Source organism: Chaetodon trifascialis, chromosome 14, assembly GCF_039877785.1.
Source record: "Chaetodon trifascialis isolate fChaTrf1 chromosome 14, fChaTrf1.hap1, whole genome shotgun sequence".
NCBI lineage: Eukaryota > Metazoa > Chordata > Actinopteri > Chaetodontiformes > Chaetodontidae > Chaetodon > Chaetodon trifascialis.
Window position 1 is genome coordinate 11,938,348 of NC_092069.1, and position 19,438 is coordinate 11,957,785.

Sequence of the window (19,438 nt, forward strand, 5' to 3'; positions counted from 1 at the left end):
AGCTGTTTGTTCCCGCGGCTACAGATCCGTTTGTCGGATGTCAGTTGAACTGACTTCTCCGGTTTGGATGCCGTTTGTCTGCGGACGGCCCTGCGGAGCACGGAGTTAAAATGAAGAGAGGCTGCGTCGACCTGCAGCTCCCACCTGGAGGAGGCTGGGCACGCTCAGGTGAGAGCGAGGCTGCGGTCAGTGTTGTGGGGACATCTAGCGGCCAGACGGCGGAACAACAAGTGACACACAGCAAGCGAGGAAGATGAGTGCTTGTCTTTACCTAGGCTGTGTTTGCATTTCCAGCTTTTTTTATGCCAAGAAAATATGTCCTTGATACACTCATACCTCTAATAAAAACCATGCATGTCCAAAACATACATTTCTTTTATGACTCAATAAAACAGGCCAGTTTTCAGCTTTGTGAAAATGTACACATATTCCAAAAGGGTTTCAAATACTTTTTTAAACTGAAGTGTAAGATCTTTGTCAGTCTATTAAAGAACAATTTGTCTCCAAAATAAGAAATCCCAACATGTGGAAATACATTTTTTCTTTATTTAGACACTAGTATTTAGTACACTATATTTTGTTATATTATTGGTCATCATAAAGGCATTCTGAATAAATATACAGGGCCTATTTTTACTTCCCTCTTTGGATTCTCTTTTACTGTGTTCTAGTGTGTGTTTTCCATGTGGAATATCAGATCTAAATATACAGCAAAATAGTTTTTCTGCTCACATTTCTCAAATTGCCTCTTTGCACAGTTGTATATTTGTCTCCATTTGTATGTGTGGAATTTTATAGGCAGCATGCAAAACAGTTCAGACGAATACTGTACATGAACCATGCAAGTGCAGCTGAGCTCAACAATGAAGAAAGCTATTAAAAGAAAAACCTGTACAGGCCTGCTAATGTTGCTGCCACTGCCTGCACAGTAGCCTTGGGCTAAATGTATTCAAGTAGAAAGTTGGGGAAAGTTATTGCTCAAACAGTTTTTAGTCATGATGTCACTACCTTTTTAGATGCACATAAAAACAGGCTGTATGGTTGTTTAAATATATCTCAGTCTGGCAGGCTGGTGTTAGCAGATGCACCCAGAGCATGTGGGTCAGTCTGCCATCAGCACTGACACAGTTTGTGATCCCATGTGGGGATATGAGAGAGTCTTAGATAGAGTTTCCCCCGTGCCTTCTGTGATATTAATAAACACAAAGTGTGCCTCTGTTTTCCTAGAGACAGACACACTGCAGAGCTGTCCTTAAAGTTAAAAGCACAGTGTGTCCACAGCTCCCCGGACTGTCACCTCCAAACAAAGTAAGTACTAACATAAGTTCATATGTGCTGTTACTAATCAGTGTAAGATATAGATTTTGACAATGACTTGAGGTTATTCAGGTCCTCTTGTGTGTGATCTTTGGATGTTTTTAAGGCTTTCAACTCTGAGAATTTTAAACATGTTTGCATTTACATTAAATTGCTCCATTATGTAAAACAGCCTTAAAGGAATGATCAGATTAGAGGGATTTTAACACCACAAGCTCATCAATTATCGCTTTGGGTCATTTGATTAATGGAAGCTTTTTGTTTTCCTCTCAGAAGGCCATGGACAATCAAACATCAACAAAGAATGGGAACGAGATGGCATCAACTGAGGACTCACACATGGGACAAAGATCTGTTGAGGATACCACAGACAGTAGTCATGCTGACTCTGAGACAGAGACGATCATTCCCCTAGATGAGGGCACAACACATCCCATTTTACAAATGGACCAGGCGGCCATGGACAGCTTGGGACAGCTTTTCGACTACTGCATCCAGCAAGTGTCCCATCTAGAAATGCAGAGGAACGAGCTGATCGAAGAGCTCCGCCGTCTGCAGGAACCCATGCTGCGTGTGGTGGAGCACCTGAGAAGGAAGCTGGTGGACACACGGAGACTGCTCACACTGGCTCAGCTGGATTATATAGCTGTTAATGAGGAAGTGCAGCAGGTGAAGAGGAAACTGTTTGCTACAGCCAGAGACTGCATCCAGAGCCAGGTGATGCTGGCTGCACAAGAGTACGAGGTGGCTCAGTCTGCTGTTACACAGGTGGGAACCACTGGATTCACAACACCTGGAGGGCTGAGTTATTGTCCTGTTTATAGCGGATAACTGTGCTTTGTTCTGCAGTTTTGAGAGGTGTTCCATGTGGACAATTGGCTTTGCAGCAAATAATAAAACCAAATAATATAAAACATCAATAAATATAATAAATAAAAGTAATGCATGTAGAACTTTAGGCTGAATTTGTGGCATTCAGCACAAGACAAATCATCATCATCATCATCATCATCATCATGAAATCTACAAAGCAAAATTGTCATAAGTGACTGAATTGAAGGAAAAAATCAAATCAAAAATCTGGGAGCAATAAACCAGGGGGAACCTGCATAATACCAGGCCAGTTGGGTAGTGTCGTCCTTTTACAGCCCAGATTTAGAGAAGTCCTCCACCCATCCCTGGTGCAGGTATCCAAAAGATGTTTAAAATGAGAGAACATCAGTATGACTCGAGAGGACAGTTGCATGTTTAAGAAATAAAAGATCAGGATGGATGTAAATAGATAATTAAATAAATCATTGTATTTCCATTAATGTGGGAAATTTATAGAGCAGTTACAGTGAGGAACTGAAAACACGTCAGTTTACTTACTTTGCAAGTTTAAAAAATGCTTTCACATGACTTAACATATACATTCATATGTTTGACCAGAATGACACCAAATTCTGGTTGTGTTTAGTAAAAAGGGTCAGCACATGAAGCTGTAGCTTCAGCCTGCTGCTTTTGGTCTGTGAAAATGTTAAACCTATTTGCCTTTTTACCTAATTGTTTATTCAATTACCTACAGCTGCAATCAATTTGGAAGTTAAATCTTTTAATTAATTTTCTGTGCATCCGTAGGAGGAGCTCAAGGCCCACATCCAAAACCTGACCCAGGAGATGTCCCAGCTCCGGGAGGCCTACCAGAACCAGCTAAACTCCCTGAGGGACCAGGCCAGAAAGCCCCGCAGGCCGAGGGCCATGAGCGACATCAGCCAGTGCCGCCAGGCTTCTGTGAGACTGCAGCGGCGGCTCAGCGGCAGCGTGAAGACACTGGAGGACTGCTACGAACCTCGGCTCATGGCCCTGCTGAAGAGAAGGCAGATGGGGGAGGACGCGTTGAGAAAGAGCAGGGAGCAGGCAACGGACCTGAGGGCCAGTCTGGGCCCCCTGAGAGAGGACGTACAGAGACTGGAGGTGCAGAGAGCCTGTCTGGAGCAGAGGATCACTCTGATGGAGAGGGAAAGGGAGGAGAGCGTCGCACAACACAAGGTACAGTGAGTGAAGTCTGGTGGGTCATGGAGATATAAAGGGTGTTTCGTTAAACCTGACCAACGATGTTTGTCCACTTTGTCCACACAGGAGAGGGTGGAGACATTAAAAGACACTCTGAGAGAACTACAAGTGGAGTTCGAGGTCCAAAGAAAATCAAAGAAAGATTTGGAGGATCAGAAGGACGGCCTTTTGAAAGAGCTGGCATCTCTGAGGTAGGTTTATTCTGATCCTGCTACTGTTTAACTCGCTGGACACTGTGAGCATCACCATTAAAAAATGCTAACATATACATTGTTTTATAGAGGCTGTGATGAACCCAGTGAAACCACTGCAGAGGAGGAGCCATAATTTTCTGTTCCCAGTGGATATTCATAAGCCGATTATCTACACCAGACCAAACCACAGCACCGCATTTACATTTACATGGAATTAGTCGACTCAGACGACATTCAGCAGCTTCAACTGGCTCTTATCAATTCATATTTTACAGGAAATGACACAACTTATCAGCATGCTGTGCCAAGAAGCAGAGCAAACAGACTCACTGTAAATATTTTATTATGAATATACTTAAGTACACAAAAGATCAGGTGCAGCACAGAAAAACAAACCAAAAAAAGAAGGAAAAAAACACAGAGGATATAAAACATACAGGAGACAAAACACGCATTCTGGAAAATAGAATGAAAAAATACTACTTATATAAAGCAAATACAAGAGAGCCTGCAGTATGTACAATCTGAATAGAAATGGATCTCTGTAGAAATGTTTTCAGCACAACTAACTAAGATGAAAGAGGTGAAACCACCAAAAAGCAAGCGTGAATGCTGACGGACGCATCTGTGTTTCATCACAAGCCAGATGAGTTCTGTGTTTGAAAACCGATGAAGACCTAAAAATCTGAGCAGTACTGACTTACTTCACGACACGATGACAATGCAGCATTTTGTTGTTTTCTACAAAGTCACTGCTGCCCAAAACGTGTTTCAAAAAGACACTGCTGCTTATGCACCCAGGACTGGAATCCATTTTCAACAAGCCGGTCAGATGAAGAGACGTGGAGACTGGACTCATGCCTGGACCTCTGAATCTGCAGCACCTTCTGGATCCTCGTCGTTGTAGATATTTTCAGCCTGTAGAAGAAACAATTCAAAAGAACACTCACTGTAACTGGTTTTCAATGGTAATAAACACTCTCTCCATGCTGTGTTGGATATTTTCTGCTCTTCGTATTTGCACACGCTCACAAAGCTCTTACCATTTGCCAGACTTGCATGATGTTGTCCTCTGATACAGAGCATATGACCCACGGCTCATTGGGGTTCCAAGAGAAGTCTGAGATCTTCGCGGTGTGTCCACCGTGGATGAACTAAAGAGGAACAGAGCAGGAGGGATTACTATGGTGCTTCACATTTAATTAAAACATGCACAGTAATTCTTTTTGTCGCAGCTGACCAGCAGCTCAGGAGGACCATCCTCAGCATCCTCTGGGGACTGTTCCTCTCCGATCTTGCTGAGGTCCCAGACGTTGAGCCTCCTGTCGGTGCCGCTGGACGCCAGGATGGTTTCGTTGTGAGGAGACCACTGCACCTGTTGGGTAGAGATGAGCCAGATGTTACATTACTTCATGTATAGTGCTTCATAAACATAAAACAAAAATCCACAAAATGCTCAAACTTCTGCTTACAAACGGCTCCTCTGAATCTCTGAATCAAGCTGGACTGAAGACAACTGTCGCATGTTTGATGTCAGACAGCCAGAAGCTGTAGGTAAATGTATGGACAGGTATGTGTGCTTGAAAGGGTGCATTGCACAACATGATTAATGAGCTGCAACATTCCTTCACCTTCTGAACCCCATAACCTGTGTGTGTGTGTGTGTGTGTGTGTGTGTGTGTGTGTGTGTGTGTGTGGGGGGGGGGGGGGGGGGGGGGGGGTGTCTTCTCAAATTATAGTATTTATCATAGCCAGAAACTGTGACGACAGACATTATTATGGGATTATCAAGTTTCCGACGGTCCTTGAACGAATCACATACTACAAATGCTTCTGTCCGGAAAAATAGCCAAATCTAACCTTAAAATTATGATTTCTCATCATGATCACTTTATTCTACAAGTCTTGTTTAAAATTTTGCCAAAAATAAACTGTTTGCACTAAACAGATCCTGTAAGAAAAACATGCAATTCTGCACTTTCCAGCTTAACTGGGAAACCTTGAGTGACTACACTGAGACCCACAGCCACAGGCCAACAGTTCAGCAAAAGGTCAGGTGAACTGCAGGAAGAGGAGCAGGCAGCCCTCGGCTGTAGATAGAGATTCTACGTTTTTTTCGTAAAATAAATACTCAAAGAAATATAACTTGCATTTGTTTTCCCTTTTTTCTTATGATTTATGGTATTATAACTGTGTTATACTGCACAAAATACATTTTGGAGTTCTGCCTACTTTGCTATTTCTGTTGAAGTGCAACACTTTTACATTGAGGTGAAAAATGAGCCCACAGTGAGTAAAAATTAGCAAAAAACACCCAGAAACTACTTTCAGTTTTCAGGTTCAGAGGGTTATGGTTGAATATCTAACTGGTCCTCTGTTAATTTTTATGATTCTGCTGTAGTTGCTCAGACTTTGTTTGCTATCATACCCTCAGATCTGTCAAACAATAACTCTGCAACAACTCACTTCAGATAAATTTAACTGCCCAGAGGGCCACTTCTTACCTGGAAGATCTCGTCCTTGTGAGACTCAAACGAGTGCAGCTTCAGCTTCAGGTTCCTCAGGTCCCAAAGAGCCACCGTCTGAATATAAAAGCAGTCAGCTTCAATTGATTCAACTCGTTCAAAACAAAGACAGATCCTGCATTACTGGACAGAGGAAGAGCTGACCCACCTTATCTGCAGAACCAGTGGCCAAGATGAACTCGCTGTAGGGATTGAAGGAGAGGCAGTTGACCTCAGCCGTGTGGGCGTCCACTGCATGACTGGGCTTGGAGGTGTTGTTGGACCGTGTGTCCCAGCTGTGCCAGAGCAGACAAAAGCACCACTGTTAAAAAGACAAAGCAAAACTGGACAACAACTTTGCTTCTCGTGAGTCATCATAGCTGTTGGTGAACTTTGTTATTGAGCGGCTCACATCATGAGTTTCTGGTCATCAGCCACAGATCCAAAGAGTGACTCGTGGAGCAGGTGCCAGGAAACATCCTCCACCACAGCAGTGTGGCCTGTGAAGATGGTCTTGGCATCCACAATCCTTCCCTCCTTGGGCACTGTGCTGATGTCCCACAGGCAGATAGTCTGGAAAAGAGGAGACGGGGGGAGAAAATGTATCAACAACAACTACATTAAACAAAGTTAGAAAAAAACTTTGCAATAACAACAGATCACTGACTATTCAACATCCAAAACCGTGTTGCACACGATTCTATGGTTTCATAGAAATTTCTTGCACTACTGTTTATACCTCATGCCAATTGCACTACTTACATGTATTTATATTTTGGATATTATGACTATTTGCACTTCTAGTTAGATGCTTAACTGCATTTCACTGTCTCTGTGTTGCACTTTGACGATGACAATAAAGTTGAATCTAACTATGCTCATTTGTAATGATTCATAACTACTTTACTATCCACCAGCAATGATTAAAAACACGCATTCCTGGTTAAACAGGGTAAAACGGGAAGAGAGACTATGTAAGACTGCTTACATGGTCATCAGAAGCACTGAGGAGGCAGCCGCTGAGGTTCGGGTTCCAGGAGAGCCCGTAGCCCTCCTTCTGATGGCCTCTCAGACGCAGATCCGGGGTGCATTCTCCAGAAGGGTCTACAGTATGAATAAAATCAATGTTTCAAAAATTGTGCAGAAATGATACACTTTTGAAAACTCTTCATAAAAATGTAGTTTGGCTGTAATCCTAACCAGGTTTGGAGGGGTGCTTTGTGTAGTCAAAGACCAGCACGTCACTGGTGGGGGTCTTGGTTGCAATGATGCAAGGATTCTGAGGCATGTAGCGGGCTCTGTTAACTTCTCCTTCATGGTTGATCTTGATCTCAATCTCTATCTTCCCGCTAACAGATCCAAAACCTCCAAACTCTGAAATAAAAGGATGGACGAAACAGTTGCTGAAAATGACCCGTGTCAAATAAAAGCAGTTTACTAACTAGAAATACGTACCTATAGTTTCTGAAGCATCTGAAGAATTTCGGCAAGATTTTAATGTATTCATTCACTGGCAAGAACCGTGAGCCACAACATTCACAAATAATAACTTTGATTACATCGATGACAAGAATAGTGATGTTGAAACACACTGAAGTTCCCATCAATTTACCTCCTTTCTCACTGTCGTAGTGTGAGGCATCAAACTGGGCATCATCATTTGGGAGCTGAACACTAGCAATAACAAGGTGATTCTGCTCATCAGAAGTGTGGGTCCCCAGGACCAGCCTGTGCACACTGTAGTCTTTCCCTTCTGGCCTGTCAAAATATTTACATTCGTTTGTTTATTTAAAAAAAAAAAAAAAAAAAAAAAAAAAAAGGATCCCTCTCTCATGGCAAGCTCTGTTGTTTGTCCGTGTGCAGCAGGTGTCCTCTCACCTCGTGACATCAGGCAGCCACTGGGCAGTGAGACTGGGCCACTCCAGGGCGTGAGTCATGACTAGGTCGTAGAGGAAAGGGGTGTTCTTCTTCCAGATCTTGTACTCCTCATTGATCACCCTTTCCTCCACAGCATCATCAAATGCAGCTGAAAAAGTCACATTCACCATCAGCACACAGCTGTGTTATAATGAGAGTCAAAACGAATCATATCATAATATTTACCTGGACTGACGTACTCTTTCTAATAAAGTCTTTCCCTTGGTAAATCAACTTTACCTCCAAGGTTTATTTTGCTGATAGGATAACTTTAGCACATGTTGCTGTAATTATTATGCACATAACGTATTATAAATAGTAATATAAAAGATCCCAAGCAATACGCCATTCCAGGTGGGACAGTAAATTAATCTGCACTAATCTGCACTAAATTAAAAAGACTGTACAGCAAGTCTGTCAGCAGCTAACGTTAGCTAACAGCAAGGTGGCTGCTGTGTATTAATGAGGCGCCAGCAACCACCGGTACATCTAGACTCGTAGTTTCTATCGTTCTGGACAACATACTCACAAATTGATATCATCTTATTCAGAAAAGTGAACACACGTACCGTCTTTATCAGCCATTGTGTTGGAATGAAACTGCTTATTGCCGGCAAAGAGCAGCAATTCTAACACTCCAGAGACACCACGCAGGTTTGCTATGGCGCCAACAGCAGAACAGGACTGGCCAATCATCACTCACCAAAACCGACAGGAAGTTGTAATAGCAGCATGTTACTACACCCGGAAGAGATTGACGCGTCTCTACTCTGCCTCTGATTGGCTTACGCTGATAGAGCCCTGACCAACCCAACCAACGACGACGAGTACTAGCCAATTAGAGGTAGAGTGGGGCGGGTCGTATCTTTACCATAATATGACTCGTGCTCTAGCTAGCAGGAAATCCTCCCCCTGCCCGTTAGTGGTGGTAACCGCACCAACGTAGAAAAGGTTGTATTTGATTTAATCATCTTTCATAACACTGAACAAACTTCCAGCTACAATGGACGACCGTCAGTTAGACCTAACAGAGGCACAGAAAGCGACCAAGTCAAAATACCCGCCAATCACCAAGAAGTATGAATGTAAGTCTCAAGTTAGGATAAGTAACGTAGCTAGCTTAGCTTGTTTACTTGTGAAAACAGTATTTTCACAGTCGCAACTAACGGTGTCGCAACTAACTGTGTCATCATGTTCTGGCTCGTGACATGTGCCATGCTTAGTCTCTGAAAAGAGTATTATCACATCTGTTGTCCTCGCGGCGTGCCCTGGCTTATCATGTCATCTTGTGTTTACTGTTTCAGACCTGGATCATACAGCGGATGTACAGTGGGTATATTTTGCTAAAGTGCTTTTCAGATCTCACATTTCCCAGTTGTTCAGTAGTCACCACTTTCCTATTTCCTGCTCTGTCCCAAGAATTCACTCCTGGGGAGACACCCTCGAGGAAGCCTTCGAGCAGTGTGCCATGGGCATGTTCGGCTACATGACGGACACAGAGACAGTGGAACCGCTCGATACTGTTGACGTGGAATCAGAGGGTGAGAGCACAAATCAACCCGTCCTCTACCTGTATGAGCCATGCTGTTTCCACATCACTGAAACTAAATTCTATGCACCCTTTTCCCCCCTCTCTCTGAAGGTGATGACATGGAGTCTCTTCTTTTCCACTTCCTAGATGACTGGTTGTTCAAATTTAATGCAGACCTCTTCTTTGTTCCCAGGGTGAGTATGTTGGCCAGCGGTCAGTTATAGAGTGCAGGACATTTTTTGCATGCAGTTTATAAAAAAAAAGTGAACATAGTTTACCTGTTACCCCACGTGTCCACATGGGTGTCCCAGATTCCACAGACATGCAGGTCACATAGATTTGAGTCTGTTAACTGCGTACAACTATGTGTGACAGGTGCTTGTTAAATGAGTTAATTTACAAAGCTGTGCATTATTTACATAACATGCACTGCATTTGATTGATGGAGAGACTGTGTAGACATATTGTTAATTACTTGAGCATGTCTTAGGGATGGACAGTATATTTCAGGCAGATAAATGATTGGCCAGTAATGGTACATTTTTATTATTATGTTTTTTCCCAACAATGAAATTATATCTGATAAATAGAGCTGATGTTGTGGAGCTAAATTGCTTTCATTGACTTAATATCATCCATCTCAGCCTCTCTGCCTGTCAGGTGCGCTTAAACTACAGGTTATGAACCCCTTTTAATGACACAAAAATGTGAAATTACCAGTTGTCTTATTGGTATCAACTGAAAAAAATCCATATTGTGCATCCCTAGTAATCCTTTTCCCATGCTATTCTTCTGACACAATTATATGTCACATCTGTCCATTAGGAGATCAAAGTTTTGCACATAGACAGAATGCGCTTCAGGATCCGCTCCATTGGGTAAGTGTGGGTACCTCTTCACAATAACCTGAATGTGATAGCAGAACAGGGAAAGTTATATGTTGAAAACATAACTGTACTGTACTGTAGAGCAACTGAAGTCTTACATCAAGCAAGAAATTGACAGAAGTTCATTTTCAAAACTTCAACAATTAGTGTTTTTGAAAGAAATGATGATGTAACACAGTGGTAAACATGTCCCTGTCCCAACTTTTTCTATTGTAGTCAAGTAGGTAAGCTGCTCTCTCATATGGTCATTTTTGTTTTGTTTTATTAAAGTTGGGGTGAAGAATTCTCTCTGGCGAAGCATCCACAGGTGAGCCAGTAAAGCTTGTATAAAGAATATGAGGAATTATCACTGGAAGATTGTTTATTCAGAATAAAATTCTGTATAATACAACTATGGAATAATAGTACAAGAGCCTTTACCTCATGTTATTTGTCATGCTCTTTTAGAAGAATTGTGTAAAATAAGTTAAAGATACATCATTTTTGTGTTATGTCTTGTGTTATCCATCCAGGGGACTGAGGTGAAAGCCATCACATACTCTGCAATGCAGATCTACGATAAAGAAAAACCAGAGATATTTATGATTGTTGATATCTGACGATAGCTCCAGAGGCAGACACACTACTGGTTCAATGGAACTGGAATCTCTACATGGCCAATTTTAGTGGCCTTTTATCTAAGACTGATTATTAGCTTATAAAATATGGCTTTCTGCTTGAATGCTGAACTGTTTGCTCTCAGGAGCTTTTCTTGTGATGACGTGTACACACAGTACGAATGGGAGAGATCTCAAACAGATTACAGATTAGTAATGTGACATTGACATTATAAATTTCATTATTTGAAAAATCAAAACCTTTTATCTCATATTCAACACGTTTATCAACAAATTTAACTTGAAATGCTTCTGAAAATTCTTATTGAACACAAACTTGACATTGTGTTAATGCCTTATCGAACGTTGTAAATAAATCAACAGATGTTTATTTTTCTTCTGTGGGATTGAATAAATGATTGCTGGTTCTTAAAGATAAAATTTCACTTTTGAATAATTGGGTTGGTCATTCTGGAGGACAAAGCAGTAAACAAAGTGAACATCATAAAAACATCCAGAATCCACTCTGAGCTCAACACAGCTACATATTAAAAACCTTCATACACTGACTCTGTGAATTGTTTAAACCTGCTCAGGTTTGTCTGAGTGCAGGTGTTACTGTTTGTGTGTTTTCTTTGGTGCTTCATGTTGAGCTTGAATACAGAGAATAGTTAGTTGGTGCACAGTATGTCTGGTCTTGCTGGCTGTTATACAGTTCTCTGTACATTCAGCAAGAGTTTTGCACTTAAGAAATGTATTCAGTTCTAGCGCACTGACCCTGTACTCCATTTTCTGACCAGTCTATCCCAGCTGGACCAGAGATTTGTTGGTAATTCAATGCATGAATGTACTACTAACATCCAGTATTAGACCACATCCACAAGCCCAGCTTGAATGTAAATGGAGAAGCCAGAGGAGAACAATTTGAGCTACAAGCATGATCACAGTAAATCCCATGCAGTGAGACACCAAAGGGGATTTGTAGAACACTTTTGTGCATTACATGATAGAGGATGCTCATGTCTGGGCTTGTGACTTTTGTTTTATACTGACTGAACAATCTTTGGCTTTCTCAAACCTGCTCTGAATGAATACCTCCAACAATAAATGGAAATAGCACTTAAAACTAAATGTAAGATAATTGCTATAATATAAGATGGTGCAGGAAGCAGTATTTATGATGTATTTATGTCTAAAAGAAAGATCAACTAAACCTTAGTGTCATTGATCAACTGCAGGTACAGTGTACTGCATAACAAGAATTAGAGTAAAGCAAGGGGTTCAGGTTATCCAGCTAAAAAGACACTGCTGTGACAGCTGATTATAGCTTCATGTATTTGAGGCAGTGTATAAAACTCAGGACGGATGTGTTCATCATGATCTTGGAGACCAATCTGAAGGCAGCTTTAGGAATAAGAACTATAATCAGCAAGGGAATACATTTCCTCTGTGGAGAGGGTGTTGGATTCAATGCAACAGCATAATGAGATTGCGCCCCATTCCCTGCAAACATGTTTGTAGATGCATCAAGACATGTTGAATGCAGAATGTGGAAAAAAACACAGTAAGGCAGTGGTAAATATTTCTTTTTACATAAGCTACCAATGGGATGCGAGTGGATAAAGGAGGCACATGCAACTGCTTCAGTTTTTCATTTTCATGAACTTGGACCCTGCCTTGATGGGTGCAGCAGGGGGTCATACCCTGAACTGTCTGGCCCTCTGACTGCCATGGTTAGAGTTGTATGTATTAACCCCTGATAATATGACATACAACATGATCAAACAATTAGAGTTTACTACTACCACTATAACTATGTATCTTGACAGGCGACCCTCGCCGAAAGGAGCACAGATGCTCCTCAGGATTTTTTCTCTACCTTGGCGATGTCAGACAGTGACGTCATTGTCCTCTCCTGTGTTTCTTCCTCCCACCGCACTCAAATGCAGCTGCGCCATTTCTCCTTTGTCCATTGAAGGGAGAAAGACGATTTGCAACGAAAAGACACCGTGTGGCTGTGCAACTTGGTCGTTTACGCCATAGTCGGATGCTGCTGCTATCTTCGTAGCTACACTTTCGTTTAAGCTAAAGGAAGTTAACGGTCCTAGCGAGACTTAGCTTGTTTAATTCAGCCGCGCCAGTGCCTTATGAGCCAAGCGAATGCTAATACGCGCAAACCTGAGTCCGCCATAGAGTCTAACCCAGAAGAGAACAAAATCAAAATGGAAGACACTAAATACCTCCCGGAGCTCCTGGCTGAAAAGGACAGCTTGGATTCATCGTTCACGCACGCCATGAAACTTATTTCTGCAGGTAATGTGATGTCTTGCTAACGCAGGCTAGCTAACGCTAGTACGGCGCGTGAGGCCTAGAATGCACAGGGGCCTGAACAATGGTGCAGTTAACACGTGGTTGTTGGCGATGTGGGTCAAACCCCCTCAGTGGAAAATGTACCAGGTTATGTTTATTTCACCAGCCGGCCAGATTGTTCAATAGGATGTATCAACATGCAAAACTACTCAGCCTTGTTTGATCAGACGTTGCCATCAGAGTCCATTGAATGACACATTTTTTTTCAAAGCACGGTTTGTTTATCATCTCATTTAATACACAGCTGCATTTAACAGTGTGTTGCGTACTTACGACACAAAAGACTCTTAGAGAGTAACGTTATGGGAACCTGGACGTTGACCCAAGAGCTTGAGACTAAGCTAGAAGCAGTAAAACACAGAGATGCTTTGTTTTGACCGGCTGCTACGAGATCACCTGAGATGTGTCCCGTTTTCTCTAACATTGGAAATCGAGTACAGTGTGTCTGAATAGTCGGTCATAACATCTGAGAATACCACGTGCTTAATATTTTCTTCTCGTCTGCAGAGATTGAGAGGATTCAGAAAGGTGAAGTCAAGAAAGAGGCAGAGAAGGAAACGTATTTGGACCTCTTTGCTACCAAGAACCTGAAACTCAAAGAGCGAGTACTCATTCCTACCAAGCAATACCCAAGGGTAAGAGTTTTTTTCTATTTCTTATTCTGGGTGTAGCCATTGTCTGTTTTCCCCAGGGGGCATGGTCTCCTAGGCCCATCAGTCAGCTGTGTGGGTCCAGATTTCGCATTTCTCTCCCTCAACGCTGGGCTTTATAATGTAAACACCATTTGCTCAAGCGTGAGGTTCGTGTGTGATTAATCCTGTGTATCTGATTGGAGCAGCCCGTCTTCCTGCCAGCTTTGCTGTCCCAGAATTAGTCAAGTCATGCGCTCACTGTCCTAAGCTTGTTTCTGCATGAGCAATTTTGCAGCAGTCTAAAAATGCATTTAGGGAGGAGAGGGGACCCGAGGCAGCTACTGTGGTATCAAGGAGTTTCTGTGCTCAATGTGACAACTGGAACCTGATTTCATTTTGGAGCAGACTAGTTGAGCCTGCAGTTTGCTTTTCTTTTGATGATAACTAAAAGCCATTTACTCCAATATTTCTTATAGGTCAACTTTGTTGGTAAGCTTTTGGGACCTCAGGGTAGCACAATCAAGAGACTTCAGGAAGAGACTGGTGCCAAGATTTCAGTTCTGGGCAAAGGTTCCATGAGGGACAAGAATAAGGTATGTGTAGATGCACTGTTAATGGTTGTTGCACCATATTGTTCTTGTCGCTAATGTTTTGTAAGATTATCATTTGCATTTAATATCACCATCAGGAAGAGGAGCTGAGGAAGGGTGGTGAGGCCAAATATGCTCACCTGGCCATGGAACTGCATGTGTTCATCGAGGTGATGGCACCCATACCAGAAGCTTATCTGCGCATGGCTCATGCCATGGAGGAGGTCAAGAAGTTCCTTATCCCGGTATGTGTTCAGGAGAACCTCTTGCGTCCCGATTACAGCACAGTTTTTTATACTTCAGGCTCAACATTTGCATTACAGGAATGTAAGCAGTGTCTTCTCTGGCCCTCACAGGGGACTGCCAAGATAACTGTTTTTGTCTCATCTGTAGGAGCCTGGTGAACACGACCCTTACATGGATCCTCACTTCCTGAATGGATCTCAGGATGGTTCAGGCAGGGGGCGAGGTGGTCACCTAGGAAGAGGTAGAGGTGGACCACCTGGTGCTGGAGGACCAAGGTAGGAGTGTGATTCACCCTAACTTCTAACTTAGTGCATTATAGCATAATCTGGCGACGCATGCATTGACCTGTTAAGTATGTACAAGCATGTATACACCTTGTTGCTGGCACCATGCACCACACAGACGCTCAGTGGTTGACTGAGCACTATTCTGTAAATTACAGTTTTCTATAGATGATAACCTGGCAAAATTTTCACAGGGGGCGAGGAATGCCACGTGGGGGCCCCCGAGGTGCAATGCGTGGTGGAGCTCCACGGGGAGGACTAGGCCGGGGCAGCGCTCCTAGAGGTGCACCATCTGGAAGGGGTGGACTGCCTTCTGGTCAAAACAGAGGAGGCTCAGCTGCCCGCTCTAGACCCCCTGCAGCAGGTGCTCCAAGGATGCTTCCCTCTGCAGCCATGTCCCACCAGCAACACCAGGGTCCCTCTTCTGCATCACAGCCCAAAGCTGATGCCTATGAGGACTATGTAAGTTGTTAACATTTTGGTTTCATCATTTCATATGAATTGACTTAATAAATGGTGGTGATCTCCTGCTGGGTTCCTTTTGTCACTTTAGTTGTGACTCCCTTGACACTGTAACTTTTGTTTTTCTCCCAGCCTCCATATGAAGAATCGTATGCAGAACCTGCCTATGAAGGATATGATAGTTACTACAGTCAGCAATCTGCACCTGCGTAAGTCAAAATAAATTTTTGTGACTTTATCTGCCCATTTAATTTGTTTACATTGTAGGAACACTGTATTAATACTTCTTTACTGCCTTTAGGGATACTGAATATTATGACTACGGACACGGAGAGGCCCAGGAAACATCATATGAGCCTTATGGTAAGATTATGAAATTACCATCAATTTTTGTCTCACCATGTTGCGCACAGCACTCGTCGAGGACCCTTCTGGGGCACTGATTGGACCTTTTATCTGCCTCGTTCATTATGCAAACTGATGTTTCCTTCCTGTGTTTCTCTTTTCTGTCTTTGTAGCTCAAGACGACTGGGGGGACAACTCATGGTCCAACTCCGGGGCTGGAGGCAAAGCCCCAATGTCCAGGCAGGCAAAGGGATCGTACAGAGAGCATCCATATGGAAGATACTGAACGGCTACTGGTAGAGAGTTGCTATGGCAACTGTCTCAGATTGTAACTCTCTGAACTTTTCACAAGTAATTTCCCTCTCGTCTGCTCCTTTTTTATGGTTTATTTTATTTTTGTTTTTAAACTCGGTAGAGACGTTTTTTTTTTTTTGGATGTATCATAGAGTGCCAGAGGAGAAACATGAACATAAGGTTTTTCATTGTTTACCTGTTTCCATTTAATGTTTGTTTCAGTTGCGTAGTTGGCAGTTGAGGTCCTAGTGACATAAACCTAACAAAGGAACAAGAGTTTAGTGATATTTGATGGTTATAGTTTCAGTTAATTGTTCCTGAACAAAATGTGGTTGTGGCGACAAACTCCTCTCACATAGGCTGCATTTTTAAAAGTCCTTCATGACTGACCAAAATTATTCATAATGCCTCAATGTAACTTCACTATAACTAGAATAGACTTAGTTGCAAACTCAAATACAGCCTTGATCCGTTTTGATTAAAAACAAAAGTCTCATCCTATTTGTTTATACTACAATACAAATCTAGACTTGTGTGAAGTTATAGAATCTCCTAAAATACGATTGTCAAAGAAAAATGCTTCTATTTTTGCCACCCTTTACAGTTGTTATATTATGATCCATCGTACTATTACTTGCAAAACCATCGATTATGATCGACCAATTCTTGTAACGCTTGAAGGATTATCAATCCTTACTGTGTGTAAGAAAGGCTGCAGCCAACTCCAATATTTTGTACATAACCTTAGGACAACTGTGTATGCTTTAAGCCGTGTCGTCTCCAAAATGCATAATGCTTGTGTACTTTTGGCTAAATAGGATACTAAATATATCCCAAAATGTTTTTCTGCAGTGCGTGTTTCAATAAAGTTTCTAGTTTCTTTTTAATCAATCTAAACATGGTATTTTGCCTTTGTTGTACCAAAGGAAAGCCTTCAGTTTGTGAAAGTGGTCCTCAGTGGTTTCTCAACAACGGTGAATAAGCTGTATGTATACACGTCAGCCTGACAAAAGAAAAAAACAAAAGCAGTGTTTTCTCAATGAGCTTATCCTCTTCGTCTGTCTTAAAACTACTCTAAATGACACTTGTAATGTCACCATCAAAAGCAAATAAAGCTCATCATTCCTTGAGGTAATGTGCTGCCAAATACATGTTTGACTTGGGAGTGATATAGTGCTTGAAAATGTATTGTCATTAACCTTTAGTTAGTGTATCTATTCAGGCTCTCAGCAGAGCCGTGTATCTTCAGCCACTTGAAATAACTGAATTTCAACAGTATTTCAAATCAAGCTTGCAGGGATCTTACTTGACTTTGATGCAAAGTCATGCTGGCTGGTTTTTATAAAAGAAAAAAATCGCAGAGGAGAGGATTCTAAAAGCCTAAAGATCGCCACAAGAAGGTAAAACTAACCCCAACACTCATTTGTTAGATTTTTGTTTTGTTTTCTGTGCAAAATATCAAGTAATGCAAGTCATCCAAAACATATCAAAAACATTGAAGTACAAAATTATGCTATCTGTAGTTATTCCGAGCAAAAAAAGCCGTACGAAACAATCAGAAATGGTTGTGATGCAACTCTTGCTCAAATAAAACCAATAATGATCCATTCATTTCACTCAATACTTACAATTTCCATCTTGACCAGTTCTGTAGAATGTAGATCAATGAAAATTACTAGTTGCATTCAAAGCATTAAAAACATCCCATTGGTGGACAAAAACCCTTCAGCTTGAGTTGCATGATACTTTTGTAGTATAAAGATAGTGTTGCATGTGTGTTGTCCACTGTGTGTATGTAGGCACTGGTGTGTCCAACATCTCATTTCTGTTTCTCTTCTTAGGTTGTCAGAGAACTGTGGTAGGTGCAGTTGACACATTGAACTCCAGCTTACCAGGCATTTAAGGTCAGTTGAAAAGAAATTGCAGATGAGCGTTGGCCTTGAATTTTTCTGTTAAGCTTATTGAGCTCTTGTCTCTGTCTTTGACAGGTTCGCTGAAAGTCCCTGGAAAGAGCAGAGGACTTGCAGTGTCTCTGAGGCTGATTGCTTCTTGTATCCCCCAAGGGATTTGTCTGGTTTTAAAATAAGTGAGGATGGATTTTCCTCCGTCACTAATGAGAAAATGCTCTGCTCCTCATATGCAGTGAAAGAACGTACATGTTGTTTTGTTTCATACTCAATGTGTCCAGATTTGCTATATTTTTACATTTAGGTATTTTAACTGCCTTTCTATGAAAAAATGAAAATAAAGTTGTTGTTTTTTTTTAAAAAAAATGTTTTGTTTTGTTTTTTAAAGATAAAAGAAGTCAGTTGGTATGTGATGGATCCCCAAAGGTACATTGTTTGCATTAGCTGGATGGTTTCTGAGGTTTGTTAGTTAAAACAAAAAGATTTATCATGCAGTCTGTTCAGTGTACATTATATGTACAGACCGGTGTCAAAGGAAAAATGAGTCTCAGTAAGGTGTTGGTCCACCACGTGCAGCTTCTGTGCACCTTAGACAGTGACTGTACAAGTCTCTGGAGCTCTATGCTGAGGGATGAACACGACCAAATGCTTGGGTGGTTGGGGACTGCTGCTCTAATGCACTATTTACTGCACTGACCTCTTGTAACCGTTATCATTATTAGTGTGTGTGTGTCCCGGGTCAGATCCCAGGTCAGGTTGTCAGGTCATTATTATTAGTAATAATACTATGAGTGTGTGTCCCGGCTCGGATCCTGGTTGAACTTTTCCAGACCTTACCTAGGACAACCCATCGGCCCTGGATACTAACCTCCAGAAGAAAAACCACTGATAGACTTAAGTTTATTCAAAACTCTGCAGCTCGACTATGAACCAGAACTAAGAGCAGAGAGCACATTTGTCTGGTTTTACCTGCTCTGCACTGACTTCCTGTTATTATTAGTGCCCCAAGCCTGTGGTGGAAATGTTAGAGTTACATAGCTTTTCCCAGGTTTTTCATTTAGTAGTTTATGTCATATTCCGTGTCAGCATAAGTCAGTCAAAATCAAAAATCAGTTAATGGTAACATTTCCAAAAATAATGGATGAAACACTTCTACCATCAGTCCACATGTTGCAGCCAATCGGCTTCATGCACAGCAAGCATACTTGTATGCACACATATACAGCTACAGCAAAACCCGATCTGTAAAAACTCTGACACTTTTATGCTTCTGCAGTTGTATTAAAAATGGCCCTAAACATATCAGC

The 19,438-nt window shown here is 41.9% G+C and overlaps 4 protein-coding genes across 4 annotated transcripts; 3 read left to right on the forward strand and 1 right to left on the reverse strand.

Annotated features, from left to right (window-relative positions):
• The first annotated feature begins 37 nt into the window (after positions 1-37).
• On the forward strand, positions 38-3,767 carry LOC139342657 (syncoilin-like). The gene is given in 6 exon segments (XM_070979873.1): positions 38-168; positions 1,230-1,308; positions 1,591-2,085; positions 2,938-3,348; positions 3,439-3,563; positions 3,654-3,767. Coding segments are annotated over 6 exon segments (1,287 nt in total). The 3' UTR covers positions 3,700-3,767.
• Positions 3,768-3,893: 126 nt separating this feature from the next.
• On the reverse strand, positions 3,894-8,667 carry LOC139342119 (histone-binding protein RBBP4). The gene is made up of 11 exons (XM_070979046.1): positions 8,557-8,667; positions 7,949-8,096; positions 7,683-7,828; positions 7,271-7,444; positions 7,059-7,174; positions 6,483-6,643; positions 6,240-6,366; positions 6,071-6,148; positions 4,807-4,941; positions 4,610-4,720; positions 3,894-4,484 (listed from the first exon to the last, which is right to left on the reverse strand). The coding sequence occupies exons 1-11, from the start codon at positions 8,570-8,572 to the stop codon at positions 4,422-4,424; spliced, it is 1,275 nt and encodes a 424-aa protein (XP_070835147.1). The 5' UTR covers positions 8,573-8,667; the 3' UTR covers positions 3,894-4,421.
• A 218-nt stretch (positions 8,668-8,885) lies between these two features.
• zbtb8os (zinc finger and BTB domain containing 8 opposite strand) lies at positions 8,886-11,569 on the forward strand. The gene is made up of 7 exons (XM_070979249.1): positions 8,886-9,072; positions 9,292-9,316; positions 9,407-9,528; positions 9,630-9,712; positions 10,344-10,396; positions 10,676-10,712; positions 10,918-11,569. Exons 1-7 carry the CDS (start codon positions 8,991-8,993, stop codon positions 11,002-11,004), a joined length of 489 nt encoding a protein of 162 aa, XP_070835350.1. The 5' UTR covers positions 8,886-8,990; the 3' UTR covers positions 11,005-11,569.
• A 1,348-nt stretch (positions 11,570-12,917) lies between these two features.
• Positions 12,918-18,484, forward strand: khdrbs1a (KH domain containing, RNA binding, signal transduction associated 1a). Its single transcript, XM_070978902.1, has 11 exons — positions 12,918-13,314; positions 13,879-14,006; positions 14,480-14,596; positions 14,692-14,838; positions 14,987-15,114; positions 15,318-15,585; positions 15,718-15,794; positions 15,887-15,948; positions 16,104-16,281; positions 18,066-18,128; positions 18,213-18,484. The coding sequence occupies exons 1-9, from the start codon at positions 13,149-13,151 to the stop codon at positions 16,214-16,216; spliced, it is 1,206 nt and encodes a 401-aa protein (XP_070835003.1). The 5' UTR covers positions 12,918-13,148; the 3' UTR covers positions 16,217-16,281; positions 18,066-18,128; positions 18,213-18,484.
• The last annotated feature ends 954 nt before the right edge of the window (positions 18,485-19,438 follow it).